Source organism: Neltuma alba, unplaced genomic scaffold, assembly GCF_004799145.2.
Source record: "Neltuma alba isolate B1F8T4 unplaced genomic scaffold, ASM479914v2 tig00002517_pilon, whole genome shotgun sequence".
Lineage (NCBI taxonomy): Eukaryota > Viridiplantae > Streptophyta > Magnoliopsida > Fabales > Fabaceae > Neltuma > Neltuma alba.
In genome coordinates this window covers 1-21,014 of record NW_021632894.1, presented here as the reverse complement: position 1 = coordinate 21,014, position 21,014 = coordinate 1, and the positions used below count along the sequence as shown (strand labels likewise).

The 21,014-nt window shown below is 40.3% G+C and overlaps 3 protein-coding genes across 4 annotated transcripts; 1 reads left to right on the top strand and 2 right to left on the bottom strand.

Moving 5' to 3' along the window:
• The first annotated feature begins 1,143 nt into the window (after positions 1-1,143).
• LOC114730962 (thaumatin-like protein 1) lies at positions 1,144-2,830 on the top strand. The gene is made up of 3 exons (XM_028918079.1): positions 1,144-1,299; positions 1,427-2,099; positions 2,387-2,830. The coding sequence occupies exons 1-3, from the start codon at positions 1,230-1,232 to the stop codon at positions 2,646-2,648; spliced, it is 1,005 nt and encodes a 334-aa protein (XP_028773912.1). The 5' UTR covers positions 1,144-1,229; the 3' UTR covers positions 2,649-2,830.
• A 746-nt stretch (positions 2,831-3,576) lies between these two features.
• Positions 3,577-18,921, bottom strand: LOC114730929 (endo-1,4-beta-xylanase 5). 2 transcript variants are annotated; one of them, XM_028918049.1, is made up of 8 exons: positions 18,898-18,921; positions 6,257-6,291; positions 6,021-6,183; positions 5,664-5,836; positions 5,477-5,578; positions 5,240-5,386; positions 4,211-4,849; positions 3,577-4,087 (listed from the first exon to the last, which is right to left on the bottom strand). In XM_028918049.1, the coding sequence occupies exons 3-8, from the start codon at positions 6,151-6,153 to the stop codon at positions 3,752-3,754; spliced, it is 1,530 nt and encodes a 509-aa protein (XP_028773882.1). In that variant the 5' UTR covers positions 6,154-6,183; positions 6,257-6,291; positions 18,898-18,921; the 3' UTR covers positions 3,577-3,751. The 2 variants fall into 2 exon arrangements, with proteins under 2 accessions (XP_028773882.1, XP_028773874.1); XM_028918041.1 differs by lacking the exon at positions 18,898-18,921 and adding an exon at positions 6,385-6,459.
• LOC114730944 (protein NUCLEAR FUSION DEFECTIVE 4) lies at positions 7,645-11,150 on the bottom strand. Its single transcript, XM_028918059.1, has 3 exons — positions 10,568-11,150; positions 9,595-10,400; positions 7,645-8,504 (listed from the first exon to the last, which is right to left on the bottom strand). The coding sequence occupies exons 1-3, from the start codon at positions 10,904-10,906 to the stop codon at positions 8,054-8,056; spliced, it is 1,596 nt and encodes a 531-aa protein (XP_028773892.1). The 5' UTR covers positions 10,907-11,150; the 3' UTR covers positions 7,645-8,053.
• Positions 18,922-21,014: the final 2,093 nt, after the last annotated feature.

Sequence of the window (21,014 nt, the reverse complement as noted above, 5' to 3'; positions counted from 1 at the left end):
ACCCCGTCGCCTTTTTGGTTCTTTCTATTCCCTAAACTCTCTAATATTTCACTGTGCTGATCAATCTCACTCGAACGTCACAAGCATATACAACAACAGGAAGAAGAAGAAGAATGTGACGGCATATTTTATGTTATGCCCATAGCCATGGGAGTAGACATGGCCGGTTGTATTCCTTGAAAGACGGAAGCTTTGGAACGCCCACCATGGAGAACGGCGTTTTTTTTTAAAAGCAGTAATACTATTTAGAAACGATAGCAAATTTGGGGGGATGGGTTTATAACGGTGGAAGTGAAAAACATGGGTTGGCCTTTGTGTTACCGAAGAATGAAAAGTCAAAGAACATTGAAGGCTGAAATGAGGGAGGAGAGCATGAAAAGAAGAGACACGTACAGTCATGCAATCCTATGCCTCCGCCAGCTACTCCCTACGCTCCATTTTTATGACCGCACTCCTGCCTCCAAATATAATGTTTATTCAGATTATTATTTTTATTTAAAGGGTATTTTCGGACATTTTGAAAGCATTGGTGACGACAATTTTTGAGGGTGCAGCCTCCTCCTGAAGCTGCATCTGCATGTGCACAGAAAGTAGGGGTCGCCTCGTCCAGGTTCCCCATCCAGCCAGTGTTAGGGCTTAGGACCATGTTAATGGGTCCCAACCATGATCCCATAATTACAACAGTCTCATTAACAACTCCTGGATTATACTCTTAGTAAATAAAAATTCATATTAATATAGTACGATTTCTCAAATGTGCATTAGTATTTTGTTCAGAAACAGTTGATGAATTTAAAGAATTCAAAGAGAATTTATCAAACGCCTCTTAGCGTCTTAGCTGGGGTAGAAAGGTAAAGGAACAAGGTTTATACAAAAGAGTGGTCTCATTGGTATGTTTTTTCCTTTTTGCCAGCAAAAGCTCATTTGTATATTTAATTTGTAAATGTGGTTAATATTATATAGACATCTCACAGGTCTTACCGGATGAATGAAAGGAGAACAAAATAATTAAAATTAAAAAGGAGCCCGTAATTAAGGAACGGTTCCGGGGTTTCCCTCCAGGGTAATTCCAACCTGCCTCCGACTACTTATTAAAGCTGTTTCCTATCATCACTTTTGTCGTTTCCCAGTCGCTTGCCTGCTCTCACTGCCAGAAGCCAGAAGCCATTACAAGAGCTCCTTCCCCACTCCTCAGTCCTCATCTTGACATCTTCCTCCTCAACCCACTCATGGATTCCCTTCCTCCCTCCTACCTCACCCTCATCCTCGCTTGCCTTCTCCCTCTCCTCATTCCCGCAGGTATAGTGACTCTTTTGCTCTCTTCCTCTCTGTTTTTCTTCTTCTCTCTCTGAATGCTTCGCTTTGCATGCCTTTTCAACAACACATTTTTTTTAATATATTCTAATCTCTCTCTTTGCCTGTCCAGGTGTTGTGGCCACAACGTTCACATTTGTAAACAGATGCGAGTACACTGTATGGCCGGGTATCCTTGCAAATGCAGGAAGTCCTAGGCTCGACACCACAGGATTCGAGCTCCCTAAAGACACTGCCCGTTCATTCCAAGCTCCGACCGGCTGGTCCGGCCGCTTTTGGGGTCGAACTGGCTGCATTTTCGATGGATCCGCATCCGGTTCTTGTCTCACCGGCGACTGCGGCTCTGGTAAGGTCGAATGCGACGGTTCCGGGGCAGCCCCTCCGGCCACGCTCGCTGAGTTCACTCTCGGCACTACAGGTGGTCAGGACTTTTACGACGTTAGCCTCGTGGATGGCTACAATCTCCCTATGATCGTGGAAGGAACGGGCGGGTCAGGTGTCTGTGCTTCGACCGGGTGTACTTCCGATCTGAACATGCAGTGCCCGGCGGAGTTGAGAGTTGAAGACGGCAGCGCTTGTAAGAGCGCGTGCGAGGCTTTCCGTAGTCCGGAATACTGTTGCAGCGGCGCGTATAGTTCACCGGCGACGTGTAAACCATCTGTCTACTCGGAGATGTTCAAGGCCGCTTGCCCGAGGTCGTATAGCTACGCCTACGACGATGCTACGAGTACGTTTACTTGCGCAGGTGCAGATTATACGATCACCTTCTGTCCATCCTCTCCAAGGTGAACTAATCTTTCTATATGATGAACAATCTCTATTTCACCTCTTGTTTTTACCCATGTTTCAAACGGCCAAAGATTGAAACTTTGACGCATACGATTTTAAATCGGATGCTCCTTTGTTAGTTGGAATAAGTGGGTCTTCGTTAAGGTTGGTGCTTTTGCCGTTCCTATGGTGATTATGACACTTGCACTTTACAGAAAACCCATTATTTGACCGGAACTCGAGTAACGTTTTAATCGTTCTATATTAAAATAAATTAATGATTGTCTCTTGTGTGATTACGCAGCCAGAAATCTTCACGAGACATGCCTCCTATGAACCCAACCATGGCACAAGGATCAGGGACGGGTGTGGTAGCTACTGGTACCGGATCCGGGTATGGGTACACTAACACGGGTTCTATGTCGAGTTCGGGATCCGGAGAGGCCGTTCTTGCAGATGGGTCGTATTTGGCTGGTTTGGCCATGGGAAATACAGCCAGAACACTCCCCTTCTCTGCCTTCATTTTCATTTCCAGCTGCTTTTTACCCTTTATGTGCTTGCTTTAGCCTTGTGAAGGATCATTTTCTTGACTTCTTTGCTTATCAAATGTAAATGAGACGTAGGATTTTCGGAGTAAACGGGTTCTTGGATTTTGGCTTGCCAGGAAATCTGACAAATTCTTCCTTATTATATACCACCCCCTTCAAGATTCTCGAGGAAAAAAACATTCTATGTTCCATACTTGTTACTTTGTAGCATATTTTAGTGTTCAGTTTTATATTATTTTCTTGGGAGTATTTATCTCTTTTACCGATTTTTCCGAAGTTCTATGATTATGGAGTTCATAAAGCGAACATATTCCCGTAATTTTGAGCTGGCTTTTCACATGCATTGGCGACCTTCTCAAATACAGGGACAACGATTTCTATTCATGCTTGTCTTCGAAAGGAGACAAAGGATTCGGGAAAGATTCTCAGAGTGAATATTTTGCCAAGGAAGCAATCTTATCTTGCGTTTGATGTAGAAACTTGCTTTTTCGGCCTCACAAGTTGTTTTTTTTCCTTCTCTGGCTTTTGGATTGTCTGCTGAGGAAGATGGATGTGATGTGCTTGTTTGTGTGATATTATCAAGTTGAAGAAAAATTGCTCTCACGAAACATTTTTTTTTATATACATAATGAAGATCTGTAGATCAATAAAGTCAATGGGAAAGATCATATCATGCTGAAGGTTGAAAAGATTCTCGACTGTCATGATTCTAATTCGCTGTGTTTTTAAATAAAGATCTTGAACCTTTTTAGCAAATTTCAAAAAAGTAAGATCAGTGGTCCCAATCCAGTGCATTAATCGAGAGGGCCGAACACTTTGGTATGTGTGAATGTATGTGTGGGCTTTCTTGAAAATGCATTGCAAGACTTTTTCAGTATTTGATTTCTTGATGTGAGCGCATAGTCTCCTGGATTGCTAACAACTAATCTTAAGCTAAGCATTTTGAAACCAGAAAAGGCCAGGGAACTCTATTTCTGGCGTTGTAAAGCACACAGCCGAGATTTACATCATGGCGATTAATGCAGCTACGAAGGTGATACATAAAACTAGTACATATCTGGCAAGATTAAGATGCGGCTACTGCAGGGTTAATTAAAAGAACGTTGAGGCGAGTGAGCGAGTCACAATGTAATAGTAAAATGTCTAGTTTCTTGACCTTGAGAAAGGGAGAAAGTTGAATTTGCAGTTTTGTTGCCATATTGGATTCCGATTCTATATTCTCCCAAGAACCCATAAAAGCTAAAGGAACCATGTTGATCTGTCAATCCCTTTACACTGCAGGTTTGCCATTCTTGAATAAGTTTATCCACCACATCCCCTGCTGGAAGATTCCTGAAACCACCGTCCGTGAGGCACATTTGATAACACCCTTGAGGGTGAAATGCTGTCCATAGCATTATGCCATTCACACTAGGGTGAGAGAATCCTTCTCTTAGCACGTCTTCCAAATAGCTAGCCTGCACACAAAATCGATAGTTCCGTTATATGGTTTTCAGTTAGTATAACCAAATCAGAAGTTAAGAGTAATTAAACCACATTCGGTCAAATGAACGGAAGATCGATCAGCTTATGTTGATGACCTGTGTATTTTTATCAAGAGTCTTGCTGATGTCGACTTCAGTAAACCAAATGGGGATTCCAAGCGTTGCCAACTTGTCTAGGATTGCTCTGATAAGAGGAGGATTCGGTATTGTGAAGTGACCTTCTAAGCCAATCCCATCCATAAAGACACCATGTTGCCTCAATTGTTGTAACCTTGAGATGTACGAGTCAACAGTGGAATTTACATCACAGCAAGTCTCAACAACATTAAAGTCATTCATGAACAAGGTTGCTAATGGGTCGGATGTATGTGCTGTCTGGAAGAACTGGAATGAGGCATCAGGTCCAAGTCGTCGCTCATAGAAATTGAAGTGGAGCATCTCGTTGCTGACATCCCAGTGTATGAACTCCTCTTTGTATTTGCTCATTAAACTTTGAATCCGAGAACTCACAGCAGATTGTAACTGCGGACCGGTAAGGTTATGAACCCATGCTGGTGTGTATTTAGGATCTTCCCAGAATATGTTGTGGCCTCTTGCTATGAGCTTGTTTTCTCTCACAAATTGCATCATCTGATCTGGAATGGTGTAGTCGATCTTGCCTTGGTCAGGCTCTGTTGCGTACCATTTGAGCTCATTTTCAAATACTACAGCATTGAACCGCTTCACAAACCAGTTCTGCAGGCACAAATGGGAAGATTTTCGTTTTTGTTTTTCATATCTATGTTGTCAAAAATGTTGTTTGACCCATTCATTGGTTTATGGGCTACGAAATATCTAATCAGGCCCAATCCATATAAAGACTAAGTAATAATGGCCTTGCGGTTCTAATTTTGTCATGGTGTTACTGGAATAGACTAGGTAATTTATCAACAAGGTTGGATCTAGCGGAAGGGACCAGTTCTTCATAATATGACGAACCAAGATTCGAATCCCACTGGAAGAGGTGTCCACATTTAATGCCCGACAGCACCTCGAATAAGATTGCCTCCAATAGGAGGATACCTATGCTTGGGGGGAGGGAAGAATGGACCAAGTAATTTATAAACGAATGTAGGAGGTAGAAACCTGGTATGGCATATTGCCAAGGATGGTCTTTGCAATAGCAGATCCGAAAGGGAAGTCTTTAGAGACCTGCTCTACAGTGATGGCGGCTCCTGGCAATCTGTCTCCATTTGATTCGGACACATGAATAGTTACGGCTCGCTTTCTTTTCTGTGAATTTCAAAGTGGGAACAGATTTAAATTCTGTTCATACATGAATCAAATATATGCTGAAGAAACATTAAACTCAAATGCACGCACAGTGTTGATGATATACTGTTGATTAACTCTCCACTGCTGTATCGTAAATGGCTGCAAAGAAGGACTGGCCAGGGCTATTTTGATGTCACTACCATAAGCGTTCTGCAGCATTAGAACAAGCAATCAACTATGTTAGAGGATTGAAGCTGTTTACGAGGCTGCAAAATTTCAACAAATTGAAAGGAACCTGAAAGAAGAGTATTGATAATTTTGATGAGGAATCCAGAACAAATCCTCCTTTAAGAAATGACCAGCAGCCAGGCTTGGCCAAAACTGTGCCAATGCAGTCATATGCCATATTTCCCGTTTGGAGGGTTGCCCTTACTAGACCTGAACTTCCACTTTCGACTCTTACCCAAACTGTAAAATATCATAGGCCTCAGCATCGTCACAGTACAATACCAGTATAAAACACAGAATCTAAGCCGTCAATCACATTGCAAAAATATAGGAGGAGAAAGAGAGTAAAGAAGATAATTTTCTAAACATCGGATACATTACAAAAATGAAAGTAGGAGAAAGAGAGCAAAGAACACCACCCAACTGGAGAAACAGTAGATTGTCCCCTGAGTGAGGTTGTGCAAAACCAATGAAGGCATAATATAACCATGGCCCTCCTCAACACCCTGACTCTGAGAGGAGAACTGAGGGAGATGACTGTTCAAAATTCCTCCCATGTAAAGCGGCTCCTCGGGCTCCCTTTTGCACTGTCAAGGAAGCATGTACATTGGAAACAGACACAACCTTAATCTTTTCAATCCCATGTTGAAAACATCTTACCTCTGTGTACGCAGTGGAGTCATAGATGGGTCCATCTGCAATGCAGAACACAAAATAACATCACACACCGGGAATCCCAGTCAACTTACTAGTTGACACTCAGATTAGAGGAAAAAGGGAAAGAGAACCGTATAAAGTGGAAACCAAGGAAGCACAGACGAAGAGAACTAAGCCAAAGAATGGAATAATATTTCCCATGTGTAGGACTTTGGAGGGTGATGGTGGTCACTTTCCTTCTGGAACAGTGAAGACGATGAATTTGGAAGTCCAGACTGTGGTGAAAGAGAATGGTTTGGCATATATGTACAAAGGCCCCTGTGGTTGTCCTATCTTTGACCTATTCTTACTCGTAAAGAAAAGTGTACCTTTAAGTTTTTAGAGGTTAATGACAATGAGAGGTGGTATCACAAGGCAACAGGAGAATTCTGAACAGAGACCCGTGGTAGGCTGGATCACATGGCTCTACGTGAAACATAAAGCTCCATGTGACTGTCACTTAAGTGACAATTTTATTACCAGCCTGTGTTTTTGTGTGTGTATGTGTAGATACTCTATAATGCTTTGCAGCTGGCAAATTTTACTACTTTGGCTTATCTTTTCAGTGATTGTCAATTTACCAGTCGCACACAATTTCTAAACGTCATTTATAACTTTACCAAGACTTAACAAATACAATTACTTCATTCGGCATTACCCATCCTGACCTATTCTACAGTCTTCCCCTCCTTTTGATCTTCCCAAGCTCACACATTTGGATCGGTTCTTTCCCACGGCGAGCCCGGATTAATAATGGCGGGTAACAAATGAGGATCCTAATGATACAGTAGCAAGGCCCAATTAAGTCGTATCTAACTGATTGAAAGCAATTCATCCACTCATCCTCCCAACCTTAGTTTGAAGCAGTTGGATCGATTACGGAGAGATGGCATGAGAACAAAAGGCCAATTTTTTTGGGTTTTTTTTTTGGGTGGGGGGGGGGGTGGTGTTGGGAATTTATGATTCGTTTCCTGCGACTCCAAAGCATGCTTTTCCTTCTTTTTGTTTTCCCCCGTAGTAGACTCTTAATAAGTAGAAAATATCATAGTAAACCTTAGAGAGATGCTCACATGTAATATAACATCCAACTACAATAACTCAAACAGAATTACCTTCACCGGAAGAAGAATACATCTGCACGATTTTTAAAAAAAAAAAAGAAAAAGTAGAAATCGTTACAATGAAGCTTCCATGATTGCATTAATTACTCGGTCGCATGCGAGCTCCCTCAGGGGACAGATGGATATGGAAAAAACGCTTTTGAATTGTGATAAGCAACAGTCATGAAGAGGACGACCCCTTCGTCATACATATTTTAAAAAGAGAAAGGCCTTTTTTTTTTTTGGGCCGGGGGGGGGGGGTTTGTGTTGGGGGCAGAGAAGAGAGAGTGGTTGAACTAATGAAGTTGTGCTCACTTTATCTGACTAAGGCGTCTTAAATACAAGGAAATCTCTATAGGCAGAGGGAAAATCAAAATCCCAGATTACAGTGCTAAATATAGGCACACTTCCGATCTTGTGTCCAGCACGAAACAGCATTTTGTTTTAAATATTACTAAAAAAACGATTCATCATCAACAAGACAACAACAGTAACAACGCTGACTTATTGCGGCTAATTTTTTTGCCGATAGAACCAACTGAGGATACATGAGAAGTGGACAATGAAGGAATAAGCTAACTTTGGCGTGAAGAAACCAGGATATCACCGAGCAAAAAGCCCATCAATCCCACGATTCTTGAGCCATCTTCGTACTCTTCAGCTATCTAATATTCTTGCTGGCTGAAATCTTTCTGTAAACATTCTTGGTTCTGAAGGACAACAAAATGTCCAACAAGAACCCAACAATGCATGCGGCGGCCATGATTATGAAGACAAGCCTGTAACAGTGGGCTCCGACGCAGGTGTTGCCGCCTCCTGCGACGGCAGTAGCCTCCATATCGTATAATATGCCGGCGAGGAGGCCGGAGAAGAGGAAAGATCCGAGGGGAAGATTGAGGATGAGGATGTTGTAGATGAGACCGTAGTATTTGAGTCCAAATAGTTCAGAAGCCGTAGGGACCGTCACGGCCAGACGCACTCCATAGCAAATGCCAACCACCATAGAGCCAACATAGAGGGAACCAGGCACGGCGGTGGCCATGAGTATGTATCCCACGCCCATCAGAATCTGAGACGCCGCGTTCCATAGAGGTCTGGGTGTTGCCGCTTTCCTGTCCACACATGAGCCCCATCCATTTCACGTCAACTATGTTTACAATTTTGACTAACAATTTGGGTTAGATTCAGCTGTCATTTTCCACTTGATGTCCCATATTTTACCTAACTTCCTTACTTTCGCCTTGGTTTTCTTTGGTATTAAAAAGTCCTATGAAATCATTTATCTTAAATCACATGTACTGCGCAAGATACACAAAATATTTAATTTAAGAATCGACCGGGAGGATAGTTTTTCTTCTACATTTATAATAAAACTATGAGATAGGGCAGAATGTACGAAAGTCAACACCCATAAAGACAGAAAGGAAACATGCCTATATCAGGTGCTGCAGACTCCAAAATATCCTAGGAGGCCCTGGTAACTCTAGCTCCTCTTAAACCTTTCTATATGACGGGAAAAAATGGGGAGAATGATAATTAAAGACCTTATAATTAAGAATGTTGATACTAAATCGGGAACTCATTATAATTGATATTCCCCAAATTCACCGCTCATTTTTCCTATATTTCAATTTTGGAAATTTTTTGAAAAATACTGATTCAGAGGTTCTTAGCTGTCATTCTTCCAAAAAAAAAAAATCTAAAAAATATCTGAGGCTCTGTAAATCAAAAAGTCACATGCACCCGATACATGAAAGGAAAACCCAATTATATCCAGATTTGATCGACAAAGAGACTAATATATATAAGCTGGGGTTGTAAATAATCTTAACAAATCAAACCTCTTGTGAAAATCAGCTGTACGCAGCCAATTCCATGGTGGCTTGGCAGGACGCTTCTGCGGGGTTTCTTATAAGTTCGAGGGAAGTTTATTATTTGTAAATTGCATAAACTTTTAATGAAAAAAATTATATTTTACTGTGTTATACATATATCAATATAATTAGATGATTTGGAGGGGGCTCAACTGCATAAGAACCATCCTCTCATATAAATAGTTGACACGAATTAAAAACCATCCCTTTTTGTTATTTACTTTTCTGGCCGAAATCTCATTTTTTGTTTTATACGAGCAAGAAAGCGTAAGTTATGGAAATTGGACCGGGTAGACTGACTTCAGGCAAGCCAAGGACGGTTACTTACTTGATGAAGTATTCGGAAACCGAACCCGATATGATCCGCCCGAAGAAACCCCAAATACTTGTAAGCGCCACAAAAATGGAGACGTCGGAGTATCCGAGTGCCAACCCGATTTGACCCATATTGTTCATCACCGCCAGACCCGTTCCAACCCCGCACAGAAACGACACAAACAAAATCCAAAAATCCATCGTGCTCAGCGCCTCTGCTATCGTGTGTTCCTCTCCCACCACTGGCCTCCTCCTCCTCCTCACAACCACCTCCGGCCCCGCCTCTTCTCTCACCTTCTCCTCATTCTGAAGCAACGGTTCCTTCCCCTCTTCTTCAATATCCAGAATCGGCAAGCCTTTGAAGTATGAATGTAAAGGAATGACCAACGGCGACGTCAACAGAACTAGTAGACCACCGGCGAACACTCGAGACACGAGCGTGCTGGGGTCGGGTATGAATCCAAAAATCAATAAATAAACGGCGACGATGACTGCGAGGCCGTTCAGTATGCCGAAATACTTGGATTCTTCTTCGTTCTCGGCTGCTGTAGAAGCAGGGGGAGACTCGCGGAGGAAAAAGATGCCGGTGAGGCAGACGGCGAAGGGAATTAAGGAGAGCATAACGAGGAAGGAAGAGGGATCGTCAGCAAACAGAGCAGAACAGAGATCTGTGAATATCCCGGTGCTTAACCCAACAAATCCTTTCAGAATGCCAGAAACCGGCCCTCTGTTTTTCCGAAAATTTCGTATGCACGTCACTAACACTGCCGTGTTCATCCAAGTCGTGCTATTCCCTCCCAAGCACAAAAATATGCACATCTATACAGAAGCAGTAAAAGTTAATTACAGAATGTAAAGTCGCTCGGCACACAAAGATTCATTTATGACGCAGAAGACATAAAAATGGAACTTTCCCGGAGATAATGAGTTGATGATGAGGCCCACATGGCAGTTGCATAGGGAATTGGACTGAGCGTATTCATTACCTGCCAGTAGGGAAGTGGTTGGATCCTTTGACTAACGACGAGCCACTGGACGCCGTAACCGAGGAGACCTTCAAGGGAGCCGATGAGGAGGATGGCCCAAGTAGGAAAACGGTCGGAAGCGAGGCCGGCGAGGAGTCCAAAGGCCTTGCCCACATCTTTGGCGACGGAGAGATTGTTGAGCTCGATCTGGGTGAGATGCATAAGGGATTTGAGGGCACGGGAGTAGTTGGAGAAAGTGTAGTTGTTGCCAGAAATAGATTGAATCCAGACGGCGGTGACGAGGCCGAGCCATTTGCTGGCGGTGGAACGGGAAAGAGAGGATAACTGGAAGAAGCCCATTGAAAAAGACGAGGAAGAAAAGAGGAGAAGCGGATAGTTGGGCCTGGAGTGGGCGGAATGTATATTTATAGCGATAGTTTTTGAGACAAGTTGCGTCCGGTCGGCTGAGGAGGAGCCGACGATATGACGATTAAAAATAATTCAACAAAAGAAACAGGGAAAGAGAGAGGAGGCGCAGCGCAAGTGAATGCGGCGACGGCTTTGGATGGGGCCCAAAAGCAGGCCGTACCCGTTCATCTCATCTCAGGAACGAAAGTATGGACCGTACGTTACTTGACGCTGGTCACTTCTGATGCGGAAATGGTGGGCGCTCCTCCGGATCAAGCCACTGGGATCAGAGATGAGATGAAAAGTGAATCTGTTGTGCCTTTTGTACAATTTTTTTTCTTACCAGTAGTATAATTGATGATATAAGACCTATTTAACCACTCTTATAATTCTAAATATAAGATTTTTATACAAATTGTATAAGGATTTTATATTTAGGACTGGAGAAGTAATTTGATTAGTGCAAGTAGACCACATTACATTACTACAGTACTTGACTGCTTGGTATTTTCCGTTCAAGTTGCAATCACGGTTTCTACCCTTTTTTTTCAAATTCATAATTGTTGTGTTTTTGTTGTGTTGCAGGACAAGTTGGACAGGAACTTACCAAAACTCAGGGTCGAGGGGTCGATTGTCTTTGGTAGGAAAAGAAAAGGGGTTGGTAGTCTCTTGAAAGGATGGGAGAGAACAAACAAACAAAATGGAAGACGAGAATCAAATGCGGATGAATTGTTTGAGACTGGAGGGTTTTTGCGTCTGGAATTGCAACAATAATGAGGAAGGTTGTTTTATTCTAAACGAGGAACGCAACATACAGGGACGTGAAGTCCTGATTTCACAGGGCCTTGTTTCCACTCTTTCAATGACGGCAACGCATTCATATCAAATTAGGGCAAGCAGTGTATTGTATACGTCTCTGCCACGTCAATTTTTTTTATTGTAATTTCAAATAATCCAACAGATCTCATTTGTTTCCCACTTGCACGAGCTGTTCATGTCAATTCTATTTAAAATTACATTTGACTATGATCGGCATTAAAAGTTAAAGCACGACAACTCATGGCTAACCCCAAATTATCTTATTAATATGTTTTTAGTAAAATATATCTATATATAAAGCCTATCTGGTGTTGGCTAATAAAAAAAGAAAAAGCCTATCTAGTCAATATCATGGATACCAATATAAGATCTATATCAAGTCGTGTAATTCACAAATTATGAACAACATTACTTATTCCTCAAAAGATTTATGATTCATGAATTATAAAAGAGCAAGTGGTTTTAACGTGAACGTTTTAATATTTTATTAGTTAAAAAATCAAATAAACAAAAGCAATAATCCATGGGCAGTGCGTGCTGGGTGCCGTGGACAGTGGCGTTTCGGGTTCCAAAGGCTGTACCCCGCCAAGGCCTTTGTATTAGACTCATTTTTTTATTTCGATTCAAAACCAACGTTGCTTTTTATGGAATAAAAAATTATTTGAACGACGGTATGACTATCACATTACTTGGATTGAATCCGCTCCAAGTTGTAAAAAACCATGGTTTGGGTCCTAGACTTGCCAAACACCCAGGAAAAAACAGAAATTATGGTTTTGAATCAAAACCATGATTTCAGAAGAAATGAATTATTTTGCTTTTGGCTCAAATGAGAGAGTATGATTGTGCCTGTAGAGTAGATCTTAACGATAATATGATTTTAACATTCCTCAATTATTTTTTTAATAAAAAAAATTCGATTCAGAACCAACGTTGCTCTTTATGGAATAAAAAATTATTTGAACGACGGTATGACCATCACATTACTCCGATTGGATCCGTTCCAGGTTGTCTTGTAGAATTTCGATGATCAACGTTTGCATATTCTCAATATTTTATATTTCCCGTTTCAAATTAAGTGGGCAATTTCCTGCTTTTTGGGTTTGTTCTGCGTCCCTTATCAACTTATCACATGCATACATACATATATGTGAATATATATACTCTTTTAATTTTAAATATAAATTTTTTTTTATAGTGTAATTTACACTATAAAAAAGATTTTATATTTAGAGCAAGAGAAAGTATATAAATATTCAAACAGATCCGGCCCCACGTACTTCTCACTCGATGTCTTTCAGAATATAGAAGCTCGCTGCTTCTTCACATGAAAGATTCCTTTTCTCCTCCTTCCTTTTCTTTGGTACAAGTATGAGTAATCTGGTGGTTGAATCCATTGATTTCATAAGTCTGCTCGACTGGGGAGACTGAGTGATTTGATTCATTCATTTTGTGATCAAATTGGCTTATTATTCAATAGTTTTTTCCAAAATTAATTTAATTAATGTCGTCGCAATCGTGAAATTTTTTTGGCCTTTCACTGTCAAGTTACTAAGAAATAAGCGTCTAGGAGGATAGGATATAAAATATTAAAAATAAAAATATATATAAAAATGGATGGCTGCATCATTCATGCATGTGGCCGGGAGCTGTTAAAAATTTTTGAAAAATTAGAAATAGTTACTTCTATATCGAAGCAGACAATGAGCCTCCACCTGTTGTGTGTCTTGCGATGAATGTATAAAAAGGACTGAATGGAGTATAAGAATTAGCTAGGTTTGAATTTAGTTCTTAATTTATCATTTTGTTAAAATCAACTTCCATAACTTACATATTGATATATACGTATAAATATATACTCCTCCGATCCTTATTATAAGACCCAATTTGACTTTTTATTTGGTCCTAATTATAAGACCCAATCCATTTTTTCTTTTATATTTATGCATTTTTTTTCAAGATAATCCTTCTAATAATGATAGTTTTAGCCAATATACTTAATTAGCAAGGATATTTTAGGAATAACAACACTTATTTATTATAAATAACCAACTTAACTTATTTCCTTAATCTCCTCAAATAAGTCAATTGGCTCTTATAATTAGGACCGGAGGAGTATTATATAAACTAATATTATGTAGGAATATTTCAAAAAGATTATGTTTTTTTTTTTTGGGAGGGGGTTAAGTGGGTAATGCTCCAATTTTAAGTACGGGGCAGACTTTCGGTCGATCCAACAAAATTAAGTACTAACATTTAGACAGTGGAAAACGTTTGTTTTTTGTTTTCCAGAATTTGGGAAGGGAATTGGATCACTAATCAGTGGAAGGCATGAGTGAGAGAACACAGCAGTGTTATGCAGGTGTTGTGAGGCGCCGATCATCAAAAAAATCCAGCAACATGTGAGTCCTAGTTTGATGTGATCGACAGCCTCACCAATCAAACCAAACAAAAATAGGAACAATAGAAAATATCTTTGGATCTACGGCCCCTGCGTGGCTTCCACTTTTCATTTATTTGTCCTTGTCCTCATTATTCAGTGCGCTGTGTCCCTCGTGTGGGCCTTCTCTTCGCACCTTACCTTTCCCTTTCTCCCAATTTTGGTCCCCCGGCTTCACTATCAACAATTACCATCTCCTCATGGTACTCACAAATATCAAATTGAAGCCTCTACTTCATAGTCACGTACCTATTTGCCCCCGCTTGGGTTTCCGAGGCCTCCGGCCGGCCGGCCGCCATGGAGGGAAAGCCTCCTCCATGAAAACCAGTTCATTCTTGTTAACAACATCACAAGGAGTGATCAACTGATTAATTAAAGAGACAAATTATGGATGAAGGATCAATATAATTATGGAGATATGGGGAGAGACAGACGGCGGGGTTGGTGGGCGTGGAGGGCTTTGACGTGACTTGAAGACAACTACTAAACACCCACCAGCCCCGCCAGCTGATGTTATTGCTTATTCACATACATAAGCCCCCCACGGCTAGTCCTCTAATTACGAAGCGTCTTCTCATATTGGCCCCGCTTTTATGATAAGAGCACACATAGTCAGCACCAATCCAAAAAAAACTGCCTTAATTCCATGCCAGGTTTGCATCCATCACATGGTTTGTCCCATTTCGATAGATTGCGTAAGGGGCTGATCCACTCATTCTTCCTGCCCCAAAAAAAAAAAAAAAAAACAGCCAAAAGCACTACTTAAGTTCTGCCATTTTATTAAGCTTATGTGGCCTAACGTCCGCCACATCAAAATATCATGTAGATATGATCACTCCCCTCTGGATATTTCTGCTCAGCCTGCTACACTATTGACACTGTTACTTAAATTTAGTTATATATATATATATATATACAGTCTTCATATATATTTTTGTATGAAATTAATAATCAATACGAACATTAGGGAATTGAAGTTTAAAGTTGTTACGTTGAATGTATGCATCATCATGAGCATGGGAATGGGTTATTTGAATTGGAGAGCCCTGGGGATCATTGAAGTTATTGGGAAGAAGCAAAATGAAAGCATGACGATGTATCTTGCACGAATATGCCTCTCCCTCGGACACGCTTTGCTCAACCACACCACCTTTCATCATTTGCGTTGTTCCATCACTTCTTCTAACTCAGTTGCGTTCTATATGTAATCCACGTTATGTATCCACTCGCTTTTCATGCTCTCCCATCTTATCCGATCACAAACGATGATTTCTCATTTCTGGATTAAGAGAAATTGTATCTTTTTATTTAATGTCGATGTAAAGCGGGATTGAGTGGGGATAATAAATTAAGGATGGGAACCCGACCCAGCGAGCAGGATTGGGGATATGGATGGAGATGCATCAATACGCATATGTGAATAAGCTCAAATTTGACCCTTGGGACTTTCTGTGGTCACCCAATCCAAATATCGACCCGTACAGATCTACTTCTTCATTATCACTTTTGTCTTTTTATTCGCAAAGATGCTACTTGCCAGACAATTAATGAGACAACGTCACATATTCATATGATATGTGTCACTCACAATTCTCAACGTGCCCTGATGACTTTGCTTTTTTTTTTGTTTTTTTTAATTTCAATTAGTCCGCACCCTAAATGGGTTTGTTGTGGAACATGACACTCATTTCCAGCGCAACACCCCGGCCCACACCCTTATAATCCACGCCCTCAGATTTCTTTTCAAATCTAACATTAAGGGGCCTTGCAGCTTCGTTAACTGCTGTTGTCTAACCAGGCACCAAAATAATTTGAGGGCAAAAAAAAATAATAGAGGGCATTTGTTTTATTGTGTGTGAAAGTACCCCGTAGTATGTGTATTATGCGCATCAACTAATATGCATGGTTCTCCCGCCTTGTCTGGACTAAATCAAGCACACTCACCCATCCTGTAATCCTGTAAAATGTTCATTCACATAATGCGTGTCATCCTGACTACCCAACGAACACTATGCATGTGAAGACAACATACTACCTCCGGTACTTAATATAAGATATTGTTTGACTTTTATTTTGATCATAAATATAAAATCTCAATCATTTTTGTCTCTCATATTATGCATTTTTTTTTCAAGACAGTCCTTCTAATAATGGTAGTTCTAACCAATACACTTGATTATTAAGAATGTTTTAAGAAAGGCAACACATATTTATTACAAATAACTAATTTAACTTATTTTCTTAATCTCCTTAAATTAGTTAACCAGCTCTTATAATTAGGATTAGAGATAGTATTACCAAAGATTATATTAGCATCGGCATTAATTAACAATCTAAATTGTGATGATGTCAAGTGCGTTTAATTAATCACACTAGCTGACTCTGGGTTCTAGTATGTACAAACAATGGAGCATACTAAGGAGACATGCTCATAATCATTTTGCAGACGGAAATCATTGTTTGCGCCGCACAAACCCAATCTTTCCATCGGTCTCACGCCTACGTACTCTCTTCATTAGCCCTTCCACAAAGCCCTTTTCTTTTTGCCGGCGGGAGGCCCAGAACAATCGATTTAAATTGGTGGACGCTATTATGCATTATTTATGAATTTATAATAAATTTCATCATGACAATGAGCTACACATACTTGTCTACGATGTTATTATAGGAAACCGCACTGCCTTTTAAATGATGAGCAGTCAGTAATGCTATTCTCTCTCTAGATTCATTAATGAATGGTGAACAAAAGAGCTCATAACAGGCGATGAGGCATGCTATTTATTGTTAAAACTTAAAAATGTCACAGAAATGGGGGGTGAACCAATTTGAAATGTACATGTACATGTATACGTATTCTTGCTATCGCGTTGGCCCCATTGCTTGCCATCTCCTAATAAAGTTGTCCGCATCAGATGAATTTTTTTTCAAAAAAAAAAAAAAATTAAGGAATCATACATGTGAGGAAGGGCGGGAACATAACTAAATTACTGAGGAGTCCAGCACGACTGGGTTCTGGGGTCCCACACGCCGGGGATCAAGAACTTGTGGCGTGCCACGCCATACACGTTGAATGATCCGAAATTCCGACGGTCCAGCAACACCTTCCCTGGGTTTCCCGGCGATGCTCCGCTTCCGAACACCCCGTTGCACGACGTGAAATATTTTTTGGCCTTTCACTGTCAAGTTACTAAAAAATAAGCGTCTAGGAGGATAGGATATAAAATATTAAAAATAAAAATATATATATATAAATGGATGGCTGCATCATTCATGCATGTGGCCGGGAGCTGTTACAAAATTTTGAAAAATCAGAAATAGTTACTTCTATAGACAATGAGCCTCCAGCTGTTGTGTGTCTTGTGATGAATGTATAAAAAGGACTGAATGGAGTATAAGAATTAGCTAGGTTTGAATTTAGTTCTTAATTTATCATTTTTTTAAAATCAACTTCTTCTATAACTTACATTTTGATATATACGTATACATATAATTATACAAACTAATATTATGTAGGAATATTTCAAAAAGATTATGTCATATTTGTTTTTTTTTTTTGGGGGGGGGGGAGGAGGGGTTAAGTGGGTAATGCTCCAATTTTTAAGTATGGGGCTGACTTTTGGTGATCCAACAAAATGAAGTACTAACATTTAGACAGTGGAAAACGTTTGTTTTTGGTTTTCCAGAATTTGGGAAGGGAATTGGATCACTAATCAGTGGAAGTCATGAGTGAAAGAACACAGTAGTGTTATGCAGGTGTTGTGAGGCGCCAATCATTAAAAAAATCCAGCAACATGTGAGTCGTAGTTTGATCTGATCTACAGCCTCACCAATCAAACCAAACAAAAATAGGAACAATAGAAAATATCTTTGGATGGATCTGGCCCCTGCGTGGCTTCCACTTTTCATTTATTTGTCTCTGTCCTCATTATCCAGTGCGCTGTGTCCCTCGTGTGGGCCTTCTCTTTGCATCTTACCTTTCCCTTTCTCCCAATTTTGGTCCCCCGGCTTCACTATCAACAATTACCATCTCCTCATGGTACTCACAAATATCAAATTGAAGCCTCTACTTCGTAGTCACGTACCTATTTGCCCCCCTTGCTTGGTTTCCGAGGCCTCCGCAGGCCGCCATGGAGGGAAAGCCTCCTCTGTGAAAACCGGCCAGTTCATTCTTGTTAACAACATCACAAGGAGTGATCAACTGTTTAATTAAAGAGATAAATTATGGATGATGGATCAAAATAATTATGGAGATATGGGGTGAGACAGACGGTGGGGTTGGTGGGCGGGGAGGGCTTTGACGTGACTTGAAGACAACAACTAAACACCCACCAGCCCCGCCAGCTGATGTTATTGCTTATTCATATACATAAGCCCTCCACGGTTAGTCCTCTAATTACGAAGCCTCTTCTCATATTGGCCCCGCTTTTATGATAAGAGCACACATATTCAGCACCAATCCAAAACAAAACTGCCTTAATTCCATGCCAAGTTTGCATCCATCACATGGTTTGTCCCATTTCTATAGATTGCATAAAGGGCTGATCCACTCATCTTACCTCTGTGCACGCTGTGGAGTCATAAATGGGTCCATCTGCAATGCAGAACACAAAATAACATCACACACTGGGAATCCCAGTCAACTCATTAGTTGACACTGAAATTAGAGGGAAAAGGGAAAGAGAACCGTATGAAGTGGAAACCAAGGAAGCACAGACGAAGAGAAACTAAGCCAAAGAATGGAATGATATTTCCCATGTGTAGGACTTTGGAAGTTGAGGGTGGTCACTTTCCTTCTGGAACAGTGAAAACGATGAATTAACAAGTCCAGACTGTGGTGAAAGGGAATGGTTTGGCATATATGTACAAAGGCCCCTGTGGTTGTCCTATCTTTGACCTATTCTTACTCGTAAAGAAAAGTGTACCTTTAAGTTTTTAGAGGTTAATGACAATGAGAGGTGGTATCACAAGGCACAGGAGAATTCTGAACAGAGACCCGTGGTAGGCTGGATCACATGGCTCTACGTGAAACATAAAGCTCCATGTGACTGTTACTTAAGTGACCATTATATTACCAGCCTGTGTTTTTTGTGTGTGGATGTGTAGATACTCTATAATGCTTTGCAGGTGGCAAATTTTACTACTTTGGCTTATCTTTTCATTGATTATTAACTTACCAGTCGCGCACGATTTCTCAACGTCGTTTATAAATTTACCAAACCAAGACGGACAATACCATTGCTTCCTTCGCGCATTATCCATCCTGAGCTACTCTGTAGTCTTCCCCTCCATTTGATCTTCCCTAGTTTATACATTTGGATCGGTTTTTTTTCCATCGCATCGAAGCTGGATTAATAACGGCGGGTACATATGAGGATCCTAATGATATAGTAGCAAGGCCCAATTAATTCGTATCTAACTAATTCAAATAAATTCCAGCAAGTCATCCACTCATCCTCCCAAGCCCAGTTGGAAGTAGTTGGATCGATTACGGAGAGATGGCCTAAGAACAAAAGGCCCATTTCTTCGGGTTTTTTTTGGGGGGAGGGGTTTGGTCTTGGGAATTTATGATTCGTTTCCTGCGACCCCAAATCATATGCTTTTCCTTCTTTTTGTTTCCCCCGGTAGTAGACTCTTAATAAGTAGAAACTATTGTAGTAAACCTTAGAGAGATGCTCACATACAGTATAACCCACTACAACATGACTCATACTCAAACAGAATTACCTTCACCGGAAGAAGAATACATCTGCACGATTTTCTTTTTTAAAGAAAAAGTAGAAAGCGTTACAATGAAGCTTCCATGATTGCATTAATTACTTGGTCGCATGGGAGCTCCTCTCAGGGGACAGATGGATGTGGAAAAAACGCTTTTGAATTGTGATAAGCAACAGGCATGAAGAGGACGACGACCTTCGTCATACATATTTTAAAAAGAGAATGGCCTTCTTTTTTTTTTGTCCTGGGAGGGGGGGGGGTTGGGAATTGTGTTGGGGGCAGAGAAGAGAGTCCTTGAACTAACGAGGTTGTGCTCACTTTATCTGACTAAGGGCGCTGTTTGGGTGACCCTCAAAACAATGGTTGGGAGGCAAAACCATGGTTTTGGTGAGATGTCACCCAAACAACATCAATTTTAGAGGCTAATCTGAAACCCTGGTTTCAAGAGAAGTAAATTCATTCATGCTTCGGGCTCAAATTGGAGAGATGATTGTGCTTGTCAGAGTAGATCTCAACTCACAATAATATGATTTTAACATTTCTCAATTATTTTTTTATAAACATATTTAACCTTATATCTTATAAACATATATACACATATTAATTATTTATTAATTACATTATCCTATGTATTATTAATTATGTTGGTAAAAATATACTATTAAAATCAATTTTATTCCTTCAAATTAAAATATATCATAAAATTTCTCTTTTATAATTATCATATTATTAACTTATGTTTTTTTTTAGTAATTTGTATATATAAAAAGTACTTCTGATAACAGCTATCCAAACACTCTTACTTCTCTAATCATTTTTTTACAAAATCTATTCTTCACAGAATCTATCTCTTCTCTAAAACTATTCTCCAAACCATGGTTTGGTTTCATCCAAACACACCCTAAGACGTCTTAATATAAGGAAATCTCTATAGGCAGAGGGAAAATCCCAGATTACAGTGCTAAATATAGGCACGCTCCGATCTTGTGTCCAGCCGAAACAGCATTTGTTTTTAAATATTACTAAAAAAATGACTCATCATCAACAACAGCAACAACGCTGACTTATTGCGGCTAATTTTTTTGC

Excerpts from the sequence above, each read along its gene's own strand:
- LOC114730962 (XM_028918079.1), top strand. The coding sequence starts at position 1,230 with ATGGATTCCCTTCCTCCCTCCTACCTCACCCTCATCCTCGCTTGCCTT. Across the intron at positions 1,300-1,426 it reads CCCTCTCCTCATTCCCGCAG|GTGTTGTGGCCACAACGTTC; the intron begins GTATAGTGACTC and ends TTGCCTGTCCAG. Across the intron at positions 2,100-2,386 it reads TTCTGTCCATCCTCTCCAAG|CCAGAAATCTTCACGAGACA; the intron begins GTGAACTAATCT and ends GTGATTACGCAG.
- LOC114730929 (XM_028918041.1), bottom strand. The coding sequence starts at position 6,454 with ATGGGAAATATTATTCCATTCTTTGGCTTAGTTCTCTTCGTCTGTGCT. Across the intron at positions 6,184-6,256 it reads ACTCCACTGCGTACACAGAG|TGCAAAAGGGAGCCCGAGGA; the intron begins GTAAGATGTTTT and ends CTTCCTTGACAG. Across the intron at positions 4,850-5,239 it reads TTGGCAATATGCCATACCAG|AACTGGTTTGTGAAGCGGTT; the intron begins GTTTCTACCTCC and ends TTGTGCCTGCAG.
- LOC114730944 (XM_028918059.1), bottom strand. The coding sequence starts at position 10,906 with ATGGGCTTCTTCCAGTTATCCTCTCTTTCCCGTTCCACCGCCAGCAAA. Across the intron at positions 10,401-10,567 it reads AACCACTTCCCTACTGGCAG|ATGTGCATATTTTTGTGCTT; the intron begins GTAATGAATACG and ends GCTTCTGTATAG. Across the intron at positions 8,505-9,594 it reads GTTTCCGAATACTTCATCAA|GAAAGCGGCAACACCCAGAC; the intron begins GTAAGTAACCGT and ends ATGTGTGGACAG.